The 17,869-nt window shown below is 39.7% G+C and overlaps 1 protein-coding gene across 1 annotated transcript; it reads left to right on the top strand.

Moving 5' to 3' along the window:
• The first annotated feature begins 629 nt into the window (after nucleotides 1-629).
• On the top strand, nucleotides 630-17,566 carry katnal1 (katanin p60 subunit A-like 1). The gene is made up of 11 exons (XM_067603995.1): nucleotides 630-749; nucleotides 1,309-1,482; nucleotides 2,803-2,963; nucleotides 4,039-4,201; nucleotides 4,399-4,526; nucleotides 4,625-4,730; nucleotides 10,703-10,861; nucleotides 10,984-11,110; nucleotides 11,446-11,580; nucleotides 11,832-11,958; nucleotides 14,209-17,566. The coding sequence occupies exons 1-11, from the start codon at nucleotides 744-746 to the stop codon at nucleotides 14,405-14,407; spliced, it is 1,485 nt and encodes a 494-aa protein (XP_067460096.1). The 5' UTR covers nucleotides 630-743; the 3' UTR covers nucleotides 14,408-17,566.
• The last annotated feature ends 303 nt before the right edge of the window (nucleotides 17,567-17,869 follow it).

Raw genomic sequence — 17,869 nt, 5'->3', positions numbered from 1 at the left:
ACATATTATCAAGGATAAATAATGCCTATTTTATTGTACTTTGTTATTCTATTAGTTTTATTTTGTTGTCTAATGGCTAATTAACAGTATCTTCATCCTATTTTGCAATATTTTAATGAGACAAAACAGTCTCACCACAAAGTGCATTTAGCAGCTTGTTCTGAAGCTTTTGACCACATGGTTCAGCAGATGGGAGCCTGCTCAGATGTAATTTGACTGTACGTAGATGCCATGGATGTATTACAGGAAGGATATTATGAGATGCTCAAACGTGAGCTCCTTTTTGATCTCTCATCCGTGTTGGTTGACATTTCAAATGTTAATGTGTTTTACCGCCGACCGGTGGCCGACGTTTGCATAACGTTAGCTCGGGATGGTGTGTTGGATAAATCGTGTAAACTCGCCACTTTTCTTTTTGAAGTTACGTTTTGCCAACAGCTGCTTAAGTTATGTATTAAACATAGACCTTAAATTCACTTTCAAAACGAGATCAAAGTGTGTGCAGCAATAAAACAGATAGCGAGACTTACCTCGCGATTCCAGCTGTCTTTTTTTGCTGTGACCGTCTCGCGCTGTGCTGACTAATGGGAGTTGTCATATTTACCAGTCTACAACTAATGCGTGAATGCACCACAGTAGCCGAGCCGTCTGTATTCTTAACACGGCGTCTCCGCGGCCATGGTAACACTCGGCTCAATACTGAACCTCTGACTCAAAAAAAACAGCACAAACAAGTGCTTTTCATGCAGGTATGATAATTATTTTCATGTAGGATGTATAGGTAAAGAATATGATATAGGCCGTGCGTTGTTTTTTTGTCTACATGCATATTTAGACATGCTGGGAGGATTAATTAGAAGCGTTTTCAATATTTATTGCCCCACGATTCGTGCTGTTTTTTGTCTGTGGCCTAGATGCAAGCTAGCAAAAGCTAACGTCGGAAAGATTAGACGGGTTTAGACAATAAGAGAAGCTTATTTGAATACGCCAAAGGTTTTGATTTAATCGGCAGGTGTAGCGTTAACTGTCTGCGGTAAACACGTTCATTTAAAATCACAGTCACTGACATGAGCTAGCTTAACTAACCTGCTCCGCCGGGTGTAGCAGCCTCATTATATCTGATTGGTAACTTGCATGGAGCTGCACCATCATCCTGTAACGAATAGGATTTTAAATAAGGACACTGCTATCGTTGACTATAAATGTGGAGTTGACCCATTTTAAAACGCGGCAAAAACACTGGCCAGTTATTCATTGTTTCACCATTCAGTCGTTACTTGTTTCGTTTTCTCTCTCCTCACTATCTAGCTGTTATTCAGCATGAATTTGGCAGAGATATGTGACAACGCCAAGAAGGGCCGTGAGTATGCTTTGCTGGGGAACTACGACTCCTCCATTGTGTACTACCAGGGCGTTATTCAACAGATCCACAAGCACTGTCAGACCCTCAGGGACCCTGCACTGAAAGTCAAATGGCAACAGGTGAGTCCCCCACATATCTGACCATACTATGCTCCTTCACCAGTTATTAAACTATTGATAATTAGTAAATTGAAGCCTGTGGCTGTAGTTCAGCATTACAAATACTTGAGAACCATCCTGGAGCTTTCCTTTGATGGCAACACTAATTTTATTTATAAAAATGGCAAACCAAAGATTGTTTTTCTTAAGGAACCCAGTGATTTCTTGACGTCTTTGTTGAAATGGTTCTATGTTTCACTCATTGAGTCATTTGCTATTATTTGTTGGTTTGGAAATATCTATATATACAAAACAAAACCTAAAATAGCGATTGCATGCCATAAAGTCACTGGTGTAAATTTAAAGATCCCCTCCAGACATGTATGAAGACATGTAAAAATACTCTGCTTGGAACAATAATGTGTGCCTGATGTAGTTTTTCCACAAAAAAAGTATGATTACCACTTTAAAATCCGTAAAACAGCATCTACTCCCCCTCATTAAAAATCTAGAATCTATAAATATGCAAATGTATTTAATTTCTGAAGTTCAACTGTTGAAAGAAGATATCTCCTACTTCACTGTAAAGTCAATTCCGAGTGAATATGCAGTGGAGGCTTCAAGTTTCTGCATCACACTGAAGCTGAATATGGACCAGGATTGGTTTCCAAACTAGTTGTGATGTCTCAAATCATGCTCACAAATCAGGCTCACCCCTTAAAATCAGATTTTTAATGAGCTCAGAGAAACTTTCCACTTTCAGCAAATGAATGTGAAGACAGCCTTCTAGTATCAAACTTTGCACATACATTGTTCTGCACAGTGAAACTCAAACATTTAACTGTAGGAACAAGAAGAAAAACATGTTTTTCAAGGTCTTTCACTGAGTTTTGCTACTTGTATGCCATCAGGGCCACACAGGAGGTTTTTACATCTATAAAGGTGTCACTAATAGTTTATGAGGTATTTTATTCAGTCAGTTATTGACTTTTCAGACAAAATGTAATTGTAATTTGGCCTGTTACAAACTGTGGACGCGACAGTGGTCCGCCTTTATTCGTCACCTTCCTGCTGCTTCCTCTAGATGGTTTTGGTGACAAGTGATAATCACAGTAGCAATGTTTGTGTTAACATGTGTATTTGTATTTATTATTTCTATACTTTTTCTGAATTCATTATCCATTCACTGCTGTCTGTAAGCCACACTGCCCCTAGGAGACAAGCTTTACTCTACTCATTTTACCACAGACATTAACATCCACACACGTCACCTGCTGTATTTTCAGTTGGATGCTCTGTGATGCCAAGCTGATACATGACTCTTATTCTGTGTGTGATTAGGTTAGACAGGAACTGACTGAGGAGTATGAGCAGGTTAAAGGCATCATGGGAACACTGGAGAGCTTTAAATCAGAGAAGCCACTTGACATCCTTGCTCCTCAATCAGAGGAGAGACCTGAAGACCCATTAGTTTGGCCGCCTCCCACCCCTGCAGAACACAGGTAAGTGTGTATGTGTGTGTGTGTTTCTGTCTGCTGTGTGAAATAAAACTTAATTTAGCTTTTTTCAACTCCTACAGTTAAAGATTTTCATGTCTGTGCTAGAAAAAACACATTTTGGCTGAAGTATGAGTTTAAAACCGTAAGCTGACATTTATTTTGTGTATTTGAGAATGTCACTTTATGGTTTTGAAGAGACTGACTCAGATTGGAAATCTTTTCATTGAACTCTATTAACATCTCTATAAATACACGTAGATAAGCTGAGCTCCACCAATCCCTATGTTTATGAGACATTAATCAAAGTAAACTTAGGTTAAATGAAAGATAAAGACCTCAAGGTTGACATTATCATTTTATATTATGTCGCACATATTCAAACCAAGCTCAACAGCTAGTCTATTTGATTTTTGATTGGGGACTCTTTGTTTCAACAATTTCCAAAAGCCATTTTTATGGAAACCATGCATAAATTCTGTATGATAATATGGGCTGAAAGCTGAAAACAAACCTGTCCACTGCTGCCTCGTTCCTAGCTTTTAATTTATGCTATGTGGAATAGAAGAACTGTGAACAAGACTGCAGCGTGTGGGTGTTTTTTTTTTTCATCTTTCAGTGTAGATTCCTCATTTCAGACACCTGCCCAGAGGACCACTGTGATCAAGGGTACCTCTCTACTTTCTGAAGGACATTTATGGCAGAAACAGCCAGGAGTATTGTTATTAATGTTACCCAGAAAGTCTGGGGAACAAAATAGCTCTATAAGGAAGCACTTTGAATTACAGAGACATATTTTGCATAATCTGTTACATCTCTTGCAGTGCAGTGTCACTAACAATGTTGGATTTCTTTTTTTGCCCAGCCGTACCTCAACAGAGAACTGACAGAGCTGGTTTGATTTGAATAAAACATAGGACTGTGTTATTAGTAATTGTCACTCAATAAAGCATTTCCCTATTGCAAGTTGGCTTTGATGTTTTTGTCTGCAGGTGTGTCCTACTATCACCAACGGGTATAGTTTTATTCCTCTGTGTGTGTGTGTGTGTGTGTGTGTGTGTGTGTGTGTGTGTGTCTGTAGGAATCCCATTGCAGTGAAGCGTCCCAACAGTGCAGTGAAGCAGCAGAGGAAGGACTCCCCTGGTCTGCAGCATCGAGGGGCGGGGCCAGGCGGACGCAGTCAGGCCAACCCTAAACCAGACCGGCCGGGATTCGCCCGAGGCACAAAAGCCAAAGACGAGAAGGTCTGACAGTAGCTGTTGATTGGTTTGACAGATAGGTCAGCCATAAGAAATAAGTAAATCTATCCCTGATATTCTGACCATCACCAGTTAGTTTGCATGAATTAATATTAGTAATATGTAACACCGCTGTGCTCTCAACTACTCTGTGGGCTCCTGTCAAAACCTTTATTAATCTACTTTCCTTCTCTCTTCATCAGGGAAAAAAAGGGGTTGGAGACTCAGCTGGGGATGTAGAGCAGAAGAAGTTTGATGGCACGGGATATGACAGCGACCTGGTGGACTCACTGGAGAGAGATATTGTGTCCCGTAACCCTAATATACACTGGTATGAAAGCGCACATGGGCTACTACTGCTTTATGTGTTTTTCTACCAGGGCTGTTTTTTCTGTTGCACTGCTGACTGAATTCTCTGGTAAACTGTAGGGATGACATCGCTGATCTGGAGGATGCTAAGAAGCTGCTGAGAGAAGCGGTGGTGTTGCCTATGTGGATGCCTGACTTCTTCAAGGGCATTCGTCGCCCCTGGAAGGTACACACACACACACACACAAATGTGCTTTCATGCATACTCTGAGCTGTATATGAAGACTGAGAAATCAATAGAAAAATGTTTTTCAGCAGCAAGCAGCTCAGATTGTTCTGCGCTCAAACTTACAAGACATTTTGAATCTGCTTAGCTGCTGCCTTTTAACATACAGTAGCTGGTGCAAGCGGGCTGTTCTTTTGCTCAAATATGAACACAACTTTAACGTGAATGCTTGTTTGCATCATTAACATCTTTTAGTTTAAGGACTTGCTCAGCAATGTTGCCTCTCAGTGTCAGTATGACTCTGCTGAATGACCAGTCAGAGTTTTATTTTTCTTTCTACCAGCTGAGGATGAACTTCATCATGTGAGGCCTCTTACCCTCAGGCCCACCATGTGAGGGTCAATACTTCCTCATTTTTTACAGCAGCACAGTGCTTTTCATTTGTCTGATGTGTGCATACATAATTGAACTAAATAGATTCAGAGGCTTTTTTTCACGTAACTGAAAATGGAATAAAATGAAGGATTCATAAATTAGTTATAGTAAGAAAAAGAGACTTCAAGTTGATGTTTTTTTTTTTTGGCACATACGTAGGCTGGTATATTTGTTTCATTACAGATGACATTTAGCACAGAGGTCTATGCAGTTCTGTTTTTTTTTTCTCTCCCACCTGCTCCTGCTGAGATTCTGTTCAATCCCACCAGCATCTCTTGAATATTTGTGTGCCCCATCCTGCAGGGAATACAAGACACATTAGGATATATAGATTTTGAGGCAGTGGGGACTAAAATTCTATAAAAATGTTATGGATCATGTCCCAGATTCTGTCATGGTTACTGTTATCTCCATAGCAACAGACTCACACCAGATACAGAAATGTCAGACATCAGAGCGGCGTCGATGATGATAGTCTTAATGTTTACAAAAGGGATTTAAATCAGTGTGGTACTTTTTTGTTTAATATTATTGACATTTAAAGAAAATGCATGTAACTGATCACACAACAAGATGAATGCGGTGGGTGAGCGATGAAAGCGAGAGACAAAGTAAACTGAAACTTAATGTGCTAGCGGGGGACAAACAGTTTAGCAGAAGGCAATTCATTTACATGCATGGTTAAGCCCAATAATAACAGCCTCTCATATTTTCATATATCAGATTGCATCTGTGCACATCGGGTGATGATGATGCAGAATGCTCATTCTTGTCTGCATATTCCCTCTCATTAAGTATAGCGCTGACATTTACATTAAACACACTGACAAAACAGATGCAAATCAGTGTTGTTTTTTGGCTTTAGCTCTCTGTCAAGCTCCATGAAACAGCAATGAACTAGCGCCGTGGCACTGATTGTATACCGACAAGAGTATTAACGACTAGCAGTGGTCTCAGCATCAGGGACCAAGTAACTTCAGCTGTATCAAGAAAATGGTAAAAATTCATTATCAGTAGCTTTTTAATTGTTTACATTAGAAGTGATGATGTCAGGATTAATTACAGTAAACTCTGCATTACTCTGATGGAAAAGTGATCTGAAAAATCACGAATAAGCATTTACTTTCTATGTCTATGCTGTAGACACACACACACACTCGGTACAAAAGTAGATTTGCCAATTATACAAAAAAAAAGAGCAGTGATATACATTTTTATTTCATATTTACATAAGAGTGTAAATTACTAAAGGAGAATAATTAGATTCTAGTTGGTAAATCTAATCAGATCTGTGTATTTTCAGTCCCGTAGGGGTAGATGTAGCACTCTCTGCTGTCGCTGTTTATCAGCCCCGTGGATCTAAATGCTGTGCATCCTTACTTGTTCGTCTCAGATGGATATCAATGACTCACAGAGTTTGCAGCAGTTCAATCCTATAAATAAACCTAATTGCTGCTCCTCTGTTGGCCAGCTTACAGTGCTCTTTGATTGTATCTGAAAGCTGATATATAGGGGTTTATCAGAGACAAACCTCACAAGGACAGAGTTGAGTTTTTGAGGAAGTCTGCGCTTTGTTTCAGCTGTCTGGTCAAATGACATCTCAGCAAGTACTGTAAAAGAAAAACGTCATTTCAAGTTTGCTTCGGAAGACATTGAAGTCTTCTTCATTCTACAAGACCTGAGGACAGTAACACCAGGAAATCAAGCAATAATGAGACAACTTCAGGTTTGTGCTCAGTGCTCTTGATCAGTGCACAAGGATAACAATATATCTATTGGGGCCACAGCATCCTCGCCATAGTACCTGTTTGAGTTACAGAAAAGTCAAGGAAAAGTCCCAAAATGATTGAGACTTATGCCTTCATGGACCTAGGAAGCGTGGGTACATTTTGTACAGAAGATTTGGCCAGACAACTAAATCTAACAGGCAGAAAAACAAAAATCTTTCTGACCACCATGACTCAAAGGAGATTTGTTGACAGTTACTTGTTGACTCACTTGGAAGTGAGTGGTTTAGAGGAGTGCACTTAAAGATCTGCCAAAAGTGTTCCCACTGAAGGACATACCGGTGAGCGAAACAAATTCCTCTGCAGAAAGAGGTGAATAACCAGCCATATCTGAAAGTTGTCAAACTGCCATATATCAATACTGATGTGGGCCCGTTGATGGGGAACAATGCATACAAAGCTGTGGAACCCTGGAGAGTGATAAACAGCCAGGACAGTGGACCTTATTCTGTGAAAACAGCTCTTGGCTGGGTATTAAACGGCCCCCTCAGAGAACCAAAAGATGCCTCTTCACAGACAGATGTGCAACAAAGATTTACTATCAACAGAATCACTTTACAGGACATAGAGGAGTTAACAAGACAACAGCACAACCACGACTTCCCAGAAAGGAATTGTGATGACAAGTTGGAAATTCTTGTGAGGACAGCCACTTCATGGACAAGGTGACTCGCTCGGTGCATAATATCAATGGTCACTACTATATCTACCTTCCTGTTAATAGGGTGCCTGTCTCCATGCCAGATAACAAAAGAGTGGGCGAACATCATGCACTGAATCTCAGAAATCCCATTGTGCTTTATCATGGGAAAAGGATGAGTTACACCTGTGCAACAGACTACAATACCAAGAATGGAACTCACTGCAGCCTTCGTAGCTGTCAGATTTGACAAAATGAAAAGAGATGCAACTTGATCTGTAGCAGACACAGTTTTGGACAGACAGCACTAGATTGCTGCAAACAACACAATTGGAGAGCAGTGTCCGTATTGCAGAATTTGCCTTAGGAAGCCAGTACTTTTGTCATAGTTTTGACAGCATATAGTTTCTGCCATTATGTCCTGACTTCTCATAAATGCCCTGGAGAATTATACTTGTGATGTGCATGTCTTTGGAGAGAACAGCTGGGTGAATGGCCTCCTCGGGCATAGCTGAATTGCACAGCCTGCCACCAACTCTTAATGTCCTGTCTGGAAGGATAGGATGTAGTTTGTAAATAAGACCACAGTGGCAGAGACTATATGCTGTCACAACTACGACAAAAGTTCTGGCTTCCTAAGGCAAATTCTCCAATACGGAAACTGCTCTCCAATTGTGTTGTGTACAGCAAACTACATGGAAAGGCTTGAGAGCAAAAGATGTCTGACCTGCTGCAAGACAGAGTACTGCCTGACCAAGCACCCTTTAGTAATGTAGGTGTGGACCACTTTAGGCCTATTGAAATAAAGATAGGATGCAGTACTTTGAAAAGATATGGTGTACTCTTCACTTGTCTAGCAATCAGAGCTGTGCACTTAGAAGTGGCACATTCACTGGACAGAGACTCATACATAGACACAATACGGAGATTCATGTGTTGAAGAGGGCAAGTTACAGTAATGTGCTCAGACAACGGCACTAACTTCGTAAGTGCTGAGTGTTGCAGGAGTCGATCGAACAGTGGAACCAATCCAAAACTAAAGACACACTGAGGCAAAGGGGATTCAATGGATATTTAATGGATATTTAATCCACCTGGTGGCTGTCATCATGGTGGAGTCTGGGAGAGGCAAATCCGCACTGTGTAAAAAAAAAAAAAAAAAAAAAGGTGCTGAACTCCCTGCTGAGGCAACAAACACTTGATGATGAAGGCCTCTAAACGGTGCTATGTGAGGTTGAGGCTCTCATTAACGCCAGACCCATCACAACTGCTTCGGGTGACCCCAATGACCTTGAGCCACTAACCCCAAACTATTTGTTGTTGATGATGAAACAACCCCTCTTACCTGCAGAGCTCCTCCAAAGGGCAGATCTGCACATTGGAGATGGAGGCAAACACAGTACATTGCAGACTTGTTTGGAAGCGTTGGACATGAGAGTACCTTTCTCTTCTTCAAGAACAGTAAAAGTGGTTTCAAACCAAAGAAAACCTCACAAAAAATGATGTTGTACTCGTCGTGTATGAGACTGCAACCTGCAATTTATGAGTCATGGGCAGAGTCTTAAAAAGTGTGCCAGATAAAAAAGGTCTTTCCACACAGTTCTAGTCAAGATAAAGACTAACACACTAGCGAGACCAACAGAGAAGGTTTGCCTGCTTCATAAGGCAGATGCCTAAAAAAGGACATTAATGTGAACTTCTTGAGACTATTATAGGTTTGACTCTTATTGTTAAATTTGTACTGAATAATTGATATGTTTGTCCCATATGCAATTATGGGGCCGAGAATGTAAGCGTCAAAGTCATCATAACATACTTAATTATTGTTGAGACATGATAATTGTTGACTAATTGTACATTTTTTTGCTGTTAGTTGCTGATGTTTAATATACTGTGGGTGTATTACTAGGCCTTTAGTGGTAAAATGCACCTCGTAATGTTACAATCAAGAAGTCAGTAGTGTCAGATGTACAAAACTGATTAGTCAGCAGTTAGTGAAGGAAGGAGGTTGCAAATCAGTGTTCCAGAAATTCCATTTTGGATTATCTTTCTGTGGAATATGTCTTTTTTGGATACTCCTTTGGATTATAATTTTGTTCTATAGAAGGATTTTACTTTGTAAAACACATTATTGCTGTGTAAAAAGGAGGATTATTCATGTCAGCTTGGAGAGACAAGTAAAGTCAACTATTCCTCTGACTGTGTGGATTTGTGTGGATGCACAGTGGAATGTTAAGAAATAGAAACGCATCAAAACAGAAGACAAACCAAATAGGCAACCAAGTGGCTCAAACTGAAATGATAAAAATTTGCCATGTAATTGCCATTACAAAAGTTAAAGGACCAGTGTGTAGGATTTAGTGGCATCTAGCGGTGAGGTTGCAGATTGCAACCCACTGAATATTCCCCCCCCCCCCCCCCCCCCCTCCCCTTCCAAACCTTGGCAGATTTCAATGTGTTTATGTAGAACCTATTCACTTAAGTGAAAAAAGACAAGAGCCACCCCAGCCACAGCCTGTTCACCCTGCTGTCATCTGGCAAGTGATACAGCAGTATCCGCTGCTGTACCACCAGACTACAGAACAGCTTCTTTCCTCAGGCTGTAAGGCTCCTTAACTCCACCACTTCCTCTGAACCTCTTCTATATATTGCACCGGATCTGTGAAATTTCCTTTTAAATATAATGTAGTTTTTCCCTTTTTATTTCCTCTTTAGTGCTACTTTTATCTATTTTGTTCTATTTTATTGCCAAATTAATTATTTTATTCTATACTAAATTTAAATTATTTTAATATTTTTAAATGCATCGTCCATGTGTGTAGCGTGGAGGGGGCTATAACTGAATTTCACTGTGCAATCCTGCATTGTATCATGATAATTAAAATGAACATTGAACCATGTAAGAAGCTTCAATGTTGGGCCATTTTGCTGGTGTTCTGAAGTAAAAAACAGTTTTCTTACAGCAGCAGCAGATAGTTTGGCATTTCTGCCGGTATTGTGTTTGTCTAGGTAATCATAGTCTTTCTGTGACTGTTTCTAGTCACTGCTAGTGTCCCTTCTGTGTGTGTACATGTGTTAATGTGTCTTAAGTATGTATTATTTTGTCCCAGGGTGTGTTAATGGTCGGCCCTCCAGGGACAGGGAAGACCATGTTAGCCAAAGCTGTGGCTACAGAATGTGGGACTACTTTCTTCAATGTGTCCTCCTCCACCCTCACCTCCAAATACAGGGGCGAGTCTGAAAAACTTGTCCGTCTGCTGTTTGAAATGGTAAGAATATGTACATGTATGTGGTCTGTTAAGCAAGACCTCACCATACCGGAGTGAAAATTTAAATATATTGACACAAGCCAGAGAACAAGTCTCTTAAATCACAGTTTTTGTCTCATTAGGCTCGGTTCTATGCGCCAACAACCATCTTCATAGATGAGATTGACTCTATCTGTGGCCGAAGAGGAACATCTGACGAACATGAAGCCAGCCGCAGGGTCAAATCAGAACTTCTGGTTCAGATGGACGGTAAGTGGAACAGAGGAGTGAGGAGGTGAATAGGATGCTAATAGAGATGTCTGTGGTGTTAATTGTTTTTTAAAACATGTTAACTGAAATCACAATTGAAAATATAAATTTTATAGTCAGGAACTGTACAACACAGGTGCTGTAATGTCTTTTGCTTTGTCATTTCTGTGAACTTGAAAGCTGCTTGGTTGCTGTATTTGTTCATTAAACTTGCTAAATCTGTTGGTAAATCAGTATGCAACAAAACAAAAATTTCCGAAGTTATCACTTATTCCAACATTAAATTTCACATCCATGTTATAATTTTATTTTGTGTGTTTCTGTTTTACGACCAGGTGTGGGGGGAGCCCTGGAGAATGATGACCCTTCTAAGATGGTGATGGTCCTTGCTGCCACCAACTTCCCCTGGGACATCGACGAGGCGTTACGGCGACGGCTGGAGAAGCGGATCTACATCCCCCTGCCGACAGGTGATTTCTCACCAACAGACTGACAGCACAACAAACCAGAGTGACAGTCACTGTAGTAGTCTAACAGATGCTCTACACTGCAACTCAAAGCAGTGAAAGTAATTCATATTGATTGTTGACTTATGAGTCAATAGAGTTTAATTTACTCACTTAATGTATTTATAATACACGAGTACTCATTCCTCCTAAACTGATGTTCAGATGTGTCATCCAAACATCTGATTAATGCTGTTTTTTGTGTGCGTGTGTAGCTGTGGGTCGTGTAGAGCTTCTAAAAATCAACCTGAGGGAGGTGGAGGTGGCTGCTGATGTGGACCTGGACCTCATCGCTGAGAAGATTGAGGGCTACTCTGGAGCAGACATCACCAACGTCTGCAGGTGTGTGTGTGTGTGTGTTTGTGTTTTTATACATCTTAAAAGAGAAAAACAACCACAAACTGGCACCAATTCTCTCTAGTCCACTGAGCATTAATGACAAATTCATAATTATCAGTTTATTTGAATGTGCTCTAGGGCTACCCTCCCATGTTTCTCAGCTGCCTTCATCTCCTCTGTGGAGAACACAGTAACATTAGTATATTACACAGATCGAAAAGCAGCTTGCTTTTTTCAAAAATTCTACCATGTACCATGCATGAGTATATTTTTGGCATTTATTAAATTATAAAAAGATTTATATCACCAGACGTCACTCTATCGGAGCAATTCAGAATAATAGAATATGAACCCATACAGTATGTTGTTTGACTTGGACAATAATAAAACTCACCTCCATTTATTTATTAAATAGTCCTCATGAAGATAAGAGTGTAAAATGATTTCCACCACTCCATGAGATGCTATCATATGTACAGAGCAAAACACTGAGCTGGAGTGTCTCAGCCCTTCTGACTGGTCTGAATCGAGCTCTTAGATTTAAGTGTGTGTTTGCTTTTCCTTTTTTCACTTGTAAATGAATCAGTCCTCTATATGATGCTGTCATATCTTTTTCTGTATTGTTTCTGATCATGCGGGGATACATTAACTGGCCAGCTTTTGCTCTCATCACTGTTAGATTTTATAAATCATATGTGGAAATACTACAGCCTGGTATATACAGTAAATGCAATGTAAAATGAAGTATGACTACCGAGGTTATACTGACTATTCTAATTTGAATACATATAGCTGCAGAGGGTGAGTAACAGCCATTTAAATCACGTTGCAATTATAAGAGCAACCAGTGTGTGTTTTGTGCATGCGTGAGACGCAGATTATGTTTCTGAGCACGTATTTGCATTTGGCTGTGAACCTGATTCACTAACAACGTGGAGCTTACAGGCATCACTTGCCTGTGTAAACACAGTCATCTGATCAGTAGTAAGATGCTTTTTCTGGGACCTACAGTATGACAGAAAAATAAATCGTCTATAAAACTATGTTTTCTCTCTTTTTACTCTGGAGGCAGGTATTGTAATGGATACTGGAGTTGAATCAGATACAGGAAATGCTCAAGGAACATGCGTCCAGATTCATAGACATGCAGGGACATTTTCTCTCTTTGATAAAGTTTCTGTTTCTGTTATTTGTGTCTATCACACTCAGTTTAAGTTAAATGCGTCTTACACTTTTTTTTAGTCGTGGGCAACCATTGTGCGTGAGTTAGAAGTGGCCATGATTTGATCCTGGTAGGGGGAGAGGATTATTTATGTGGGATCAATATTCTATTTTTGTGTGTGGAACTTACTGAACACAGCAAAAAAAAATATCAAAATTCAGGTTGTAAGTCAGTTTATGTTTTTGTGTTTTCTGTGATCTTCCAGCACTAAAAACCATGTTCTTTATAAAATATTACTATGTTGAGTCCCCACAGATTCAGACAAAAAGAGAGTCAGAGGGAAGACTTCTTTTAACCCAAAATTCAATCAAAAATGTTTATTTCTGCACCTGAAATGCCTGTTTTTTAAATGATTGTTTGATTGTTAGATCATCAGTAGATATTCTTTACAAAGAACCTTTTCTTTGTCTCTCACAGACTGTTTTTTTTTTTTGTCCTTGAGTGTTTTTTGTTTCTTTCTTGAAGCTAGCAGAGTGTTCTTATCAGTACTGTTACTGTCTCTCCAAACACAGTCAGGATTGTTTTGTGACTGCGGCTCACATACACTCTTGGGATACACAAACACATATTCAGATTGATCTTTAAAATAATGAAGTAGGATGGTTATTGATACACGTTCAGCTCTAGAATACAGACAACAGAATAGAGCAGTGATCATTATAAACTCACTCACTGATCATCAGAATATGTTTATGTGCTGAAGCATGAACATCATTTCATCCATTATGTCATCCGGTCCTTGACGTGGGCATGGCAGGTATTTTATGTTGCTCTAGTTGTATCTGCTCTGTTCCAGCTTGCATTGTTTTGTTAACCTTGGATGTGTGTGAGAAGCACCCACAAGCAGACTTCAGCCTGCAGTAATTCAGTCAGTTGTGGCTTAATGATCACAGCCAAGACTCCATCCTTTCTGACATCCTTTGAAAACAGAATTCAAAACAGTATAAATACAATGTGAATATGTTTGAATACTACAGAGAAGTAACAAGTTTCCTCTCCCCCGTCCATCTCTGCTCCTGTCTTTACATCAGGGATGCGTCCATGATGGCTATGCGTCGTCGCATCCAAGGCCTGAGCCCCGAGGAGATCCGAGCTCTGTCCAAAGACGAGCTGCAGATGCCCGTGACGATGGAGGACTTCACCCTCACGCTCAAAAAGATCTCCAAGTCTGTCTCTGCTGCCGACCTGGAAAAATACGAAGGCTGGATGGCTGAGTTTGGGTCAGTATAGAGACGGGTATCGTTTAGACTCAGAGGGACCAGAATTTTTAAAGAAGCACTCGCAGCTTTGACAACGATGAAGGCCTTGAAGAGGAGAGCGCTGCACGTCACGGAGCAATGCGTGAACCAGGCAGCACATCAGGGAGATAATACAGGGGCTCAAATTCACATCAGAAGACCGGTGCCTTTGATGGAGCATGATGAAAACTGCACTCCTTCCCGTTCACAATCATCCAGCCACTGAGTGACTTGAGGAAGAATGGTGTGAACTTCTCTCACACAGGGAACTTTTAATGTAAAAAGTAGCCTAACACACATAAATAGACCAGGGAATGCACACTAATTTTACTTACATATTTGGCCTCATGCAAGAAGGTGTTCTTATCATAAATCTTTTCCTTTTTTTTTTTCTGTGAGGTTTGCTCATACGAGTGTTCCAAGTGAGATTCACCAAACTGCACTAACTTGTTAATTGCTTATTTCATCTTAATGAGCACCAGCTGTTTTTGAGTAAGTGAGCATACATGAGATTTGATCTTAAGCATCATCAACACCCATAAACTGCTTTATTTTGGTGGCAAAAAATGCCAACAAAGTCATCATTTCACACCATGGAGTTTCAAATCCTGCTGTTGGAAATCATAACAAATTTAGCAGCATCAGTAGTCATACTACACAATTGGGAAAATAATATTACAGCTGCCAACCACATTTAATATTAATGTCATGCAGTGCTGCTGTACTGTGACAGAAATAAAGATGTAATAGTTTGACATGAAACTAGATGCTAAAAAACATCTTTCTGAAGTAAAACAGTCCATGACTTAGATTGGAGGCTGTCAAGACGTGACAGTCATGGACATGGACGACAGAATTGCAGGTAGTGTTACACTGTGGAGTGCATCAAAGGATGCTCACCTGGACAGCGACCTGCATAAAGACCGTGAATCAGTAAGCCACAACAATGATGTGGTGAACAAAATATCAAATATTCAGAAGGCTTATTTCAGTTATTTTTATTTTAGTTGATAACTTTAACATTTAAACTGTAAATTCATTCAGATTAGGATGTTCTAATTTAGACAAGTGTTAATCTCCCTGTGGCCACAGGCAGATTAACTGTTCCCACTATAGTTGAATTTTGTTCATACCTAAGTACAAGTAGCTGCAACAAGTAATCTTAAATCACTCGTACATGCCAGTAAATAACGTGTGTGAATTGTTCTTGCATGAGGCCCTTCGTCTTAAAGAACTGTATGTTTGAGCACTTTTAATGTATTTCCTCGTGGAGCCCTCGTACTTACTACTGACTGAACACACTTGAAGAACCATGACGTCTGTGTTATATAGTGTCTGATTATGTGTTTGTGTATGTATTATATATCGGTTTTAATATTTGTTTTCAATTTTAGTTCTATTGAGACAAAGAGTTGAGTTAAAAGAGCACGGCCACTGGATCCATTGATTTTTTTTTAAGTTCAAGGACACAGTTAATTTTCACCTAGTCCCTGTATTTTATGAGATCTTTTAGATAAGATCACCATAACTTGATTCAGTAACTCAGCAGATCTAAAGTAGATTCAGACAACTTGTCTTGAATTTCATCAGACTCAGAATTCAGATCATTTAGTCTTCTTTAGGGTGGGGACAGTAAGTAATAAGATTAGTACACTAACTCAATCCATACCCTGTGGATGTTTGTTTTTACCTGTATTTCCCAGTGTATTCATACCACATTTTAATACTGCCTCAAGCACTCAAGGCAGCACATAAGGGAAATAATTAACTACTAAAAGCTTCATTCAGTGTGTGTCACGGTTTCCCAGTAATTTCTTGGTAACTACATTACAGTTCCTGTACTAAAATCTTGTTAATCACATGTCATGTTAAAGCTCAACAGAATTAGCCCGTGATGCTCTGGCTGTCGAAATACTGAGTATGAAAATTTATTCTTGGAAATCATCGTTTGACTCAGCTTTTCCTGGAGCTGTCAAGCATCAGCAGATTGAGTTTGCCCAGTTGTCGTGGAGATGGATCTGTTGAAACGCGAGCTTGGAATGAATACTCATGCTTGACTTGCTAACCCAGCACAAACAAGAAATCCTAAAAGCGTTATGGATGACATAATATCTACTGGGCTTGCATTTCATCCCATCCATCTCCATGACAACTGAGCAAACTCCATTTGCTGATGAAATACTGTGTGATATGGCGGAAAGCCTTGCAAATAAGCTAGTTGGAGGACCTTGAGTTTGGATTGTTTTGTCAGACTATTGAATATTAAACCTGTAATGTCGACTATGATGTAAGCTGTCTCGCAGGACTGTGTTTCAGCTTTCTAAAGACCTGTCACATGCTCATATTCCATTCAGAGATTTTATAAGTGGGGTCTTTTGAACTCTCACTAAAATGAATAAAATTAGTCTCTGAATGCTTGTATCCATTGTTGAAGCGTTCATAGGAAAAATCCCACTGCGCTTCATTGATTGGAAAAACATGGCAATGACTAAACTAAAAGATTTGTCTGTGTACATTTGAACCACATTGAAGCAGCATCATTGTGGACAAAATAGACTGTGCCCCCTTTACTTCTCATGAATGTCATTGTAAAGAATTTGTAAGAAGCACTCTGTCTTTGGTTTGTTTTTCTTTTATCTTTTCTGTAACACTCAAACACTTGATATTTTATGAACATAGACATCTTTACATTGGCCTACATTTTACATTTTTGTATATGCTGTTGCTCAAAATATTTACCCCTTTTGAATGTTTGTCCTTTGACAAATTTGCAGGTGGTCTGCAAGCTTGCAACAATTGCACTATGTTGTATTGTAAGGCTCTTACAACAGACTGGTAACCAGACAAGCATCATTGTAACTGTTTTGAAAGCGAAACATTGCCTAAAACCTCACCCTGAAACCTGATTCTTCCCTATAATGTACAGTAACACACCCAAAGTTCAGTCTGAAATCAATATCCGCATAAACCTTGAAATTCCTTCGTTGTGTGAAAAGTAATTTAACATATCTTTACAGCACAGCATCGAGCTTATAGTAACACACAGCCTTTTATCCTGTGTTTGAATGTATCCTGTCTACTGCTGAAGGAGCTCGAGGGACGTGACAATCCACTCGTCTGAACAGAATAAAGCAATCGATTTTCATTCTGATATTTGTCCTGTCGCTGTGTTCAGGATGTGTGGAGTGCAGGTGGGATTAGGGATGACAGATTAGAGAGAAGTAAGGAGAAAATGTACAGTGAGAGACGATGTGTATGGATGTTTGATTGATGTCACTGCGAGCTACACTCAGTGGTCTCTCGAGGCACCAGATCATGTGATATCCATTATTGATCCCATCACACTGACATATGTAGTGTATATATTTTCAGCACTAACATTTCCTGCAACAGGAAGGGAAGAAAAGGGACACAATGGAAACAATCAGAAACCAAAATGATATAAAAGAAGCCT

The sequence above is a fragment of the Thunnus thynnus genome, chromosome 11, assembly GCF_963924715.1.
Source record: "Thunnus thynnus chromosome 11, fThuThy2.1, whole genome shotgun sequence".
Classification (NCBI taxonomy): Eukaryota; Metazoa; Chordata; class Actinopteri; order Scombriformes; family Scombridae; genus Thunnus; species Thunnus thynnus.
Note: the sequence above shows the minus strand (reverse complement) of the source record. Positions and strands in the feature narration are given on the sequence as shown.

What these genes read in the sequence shown, in the direction of transcription:
- katnal1 (XM_067603995.1), top strand. An exon ending in CAAAAGCCAAAGACGAGAAG is followed by an intron (nt 4,202 to 4,398) that starts GTCTGACAGTAG and finishes TCTCTTCATCAG; the next exon opens with GGAAAAAAAGGGGTTGGAGA. An exon ending in ACTTCTGGTTCAGATGGACG is followed by an intron (nt 11,111 to 11,445) that starts GTAAGTGGAACA and finishes TTTTACGACCAG; the next exon opens with GTGTGGGGGGAGCCCTGGAG.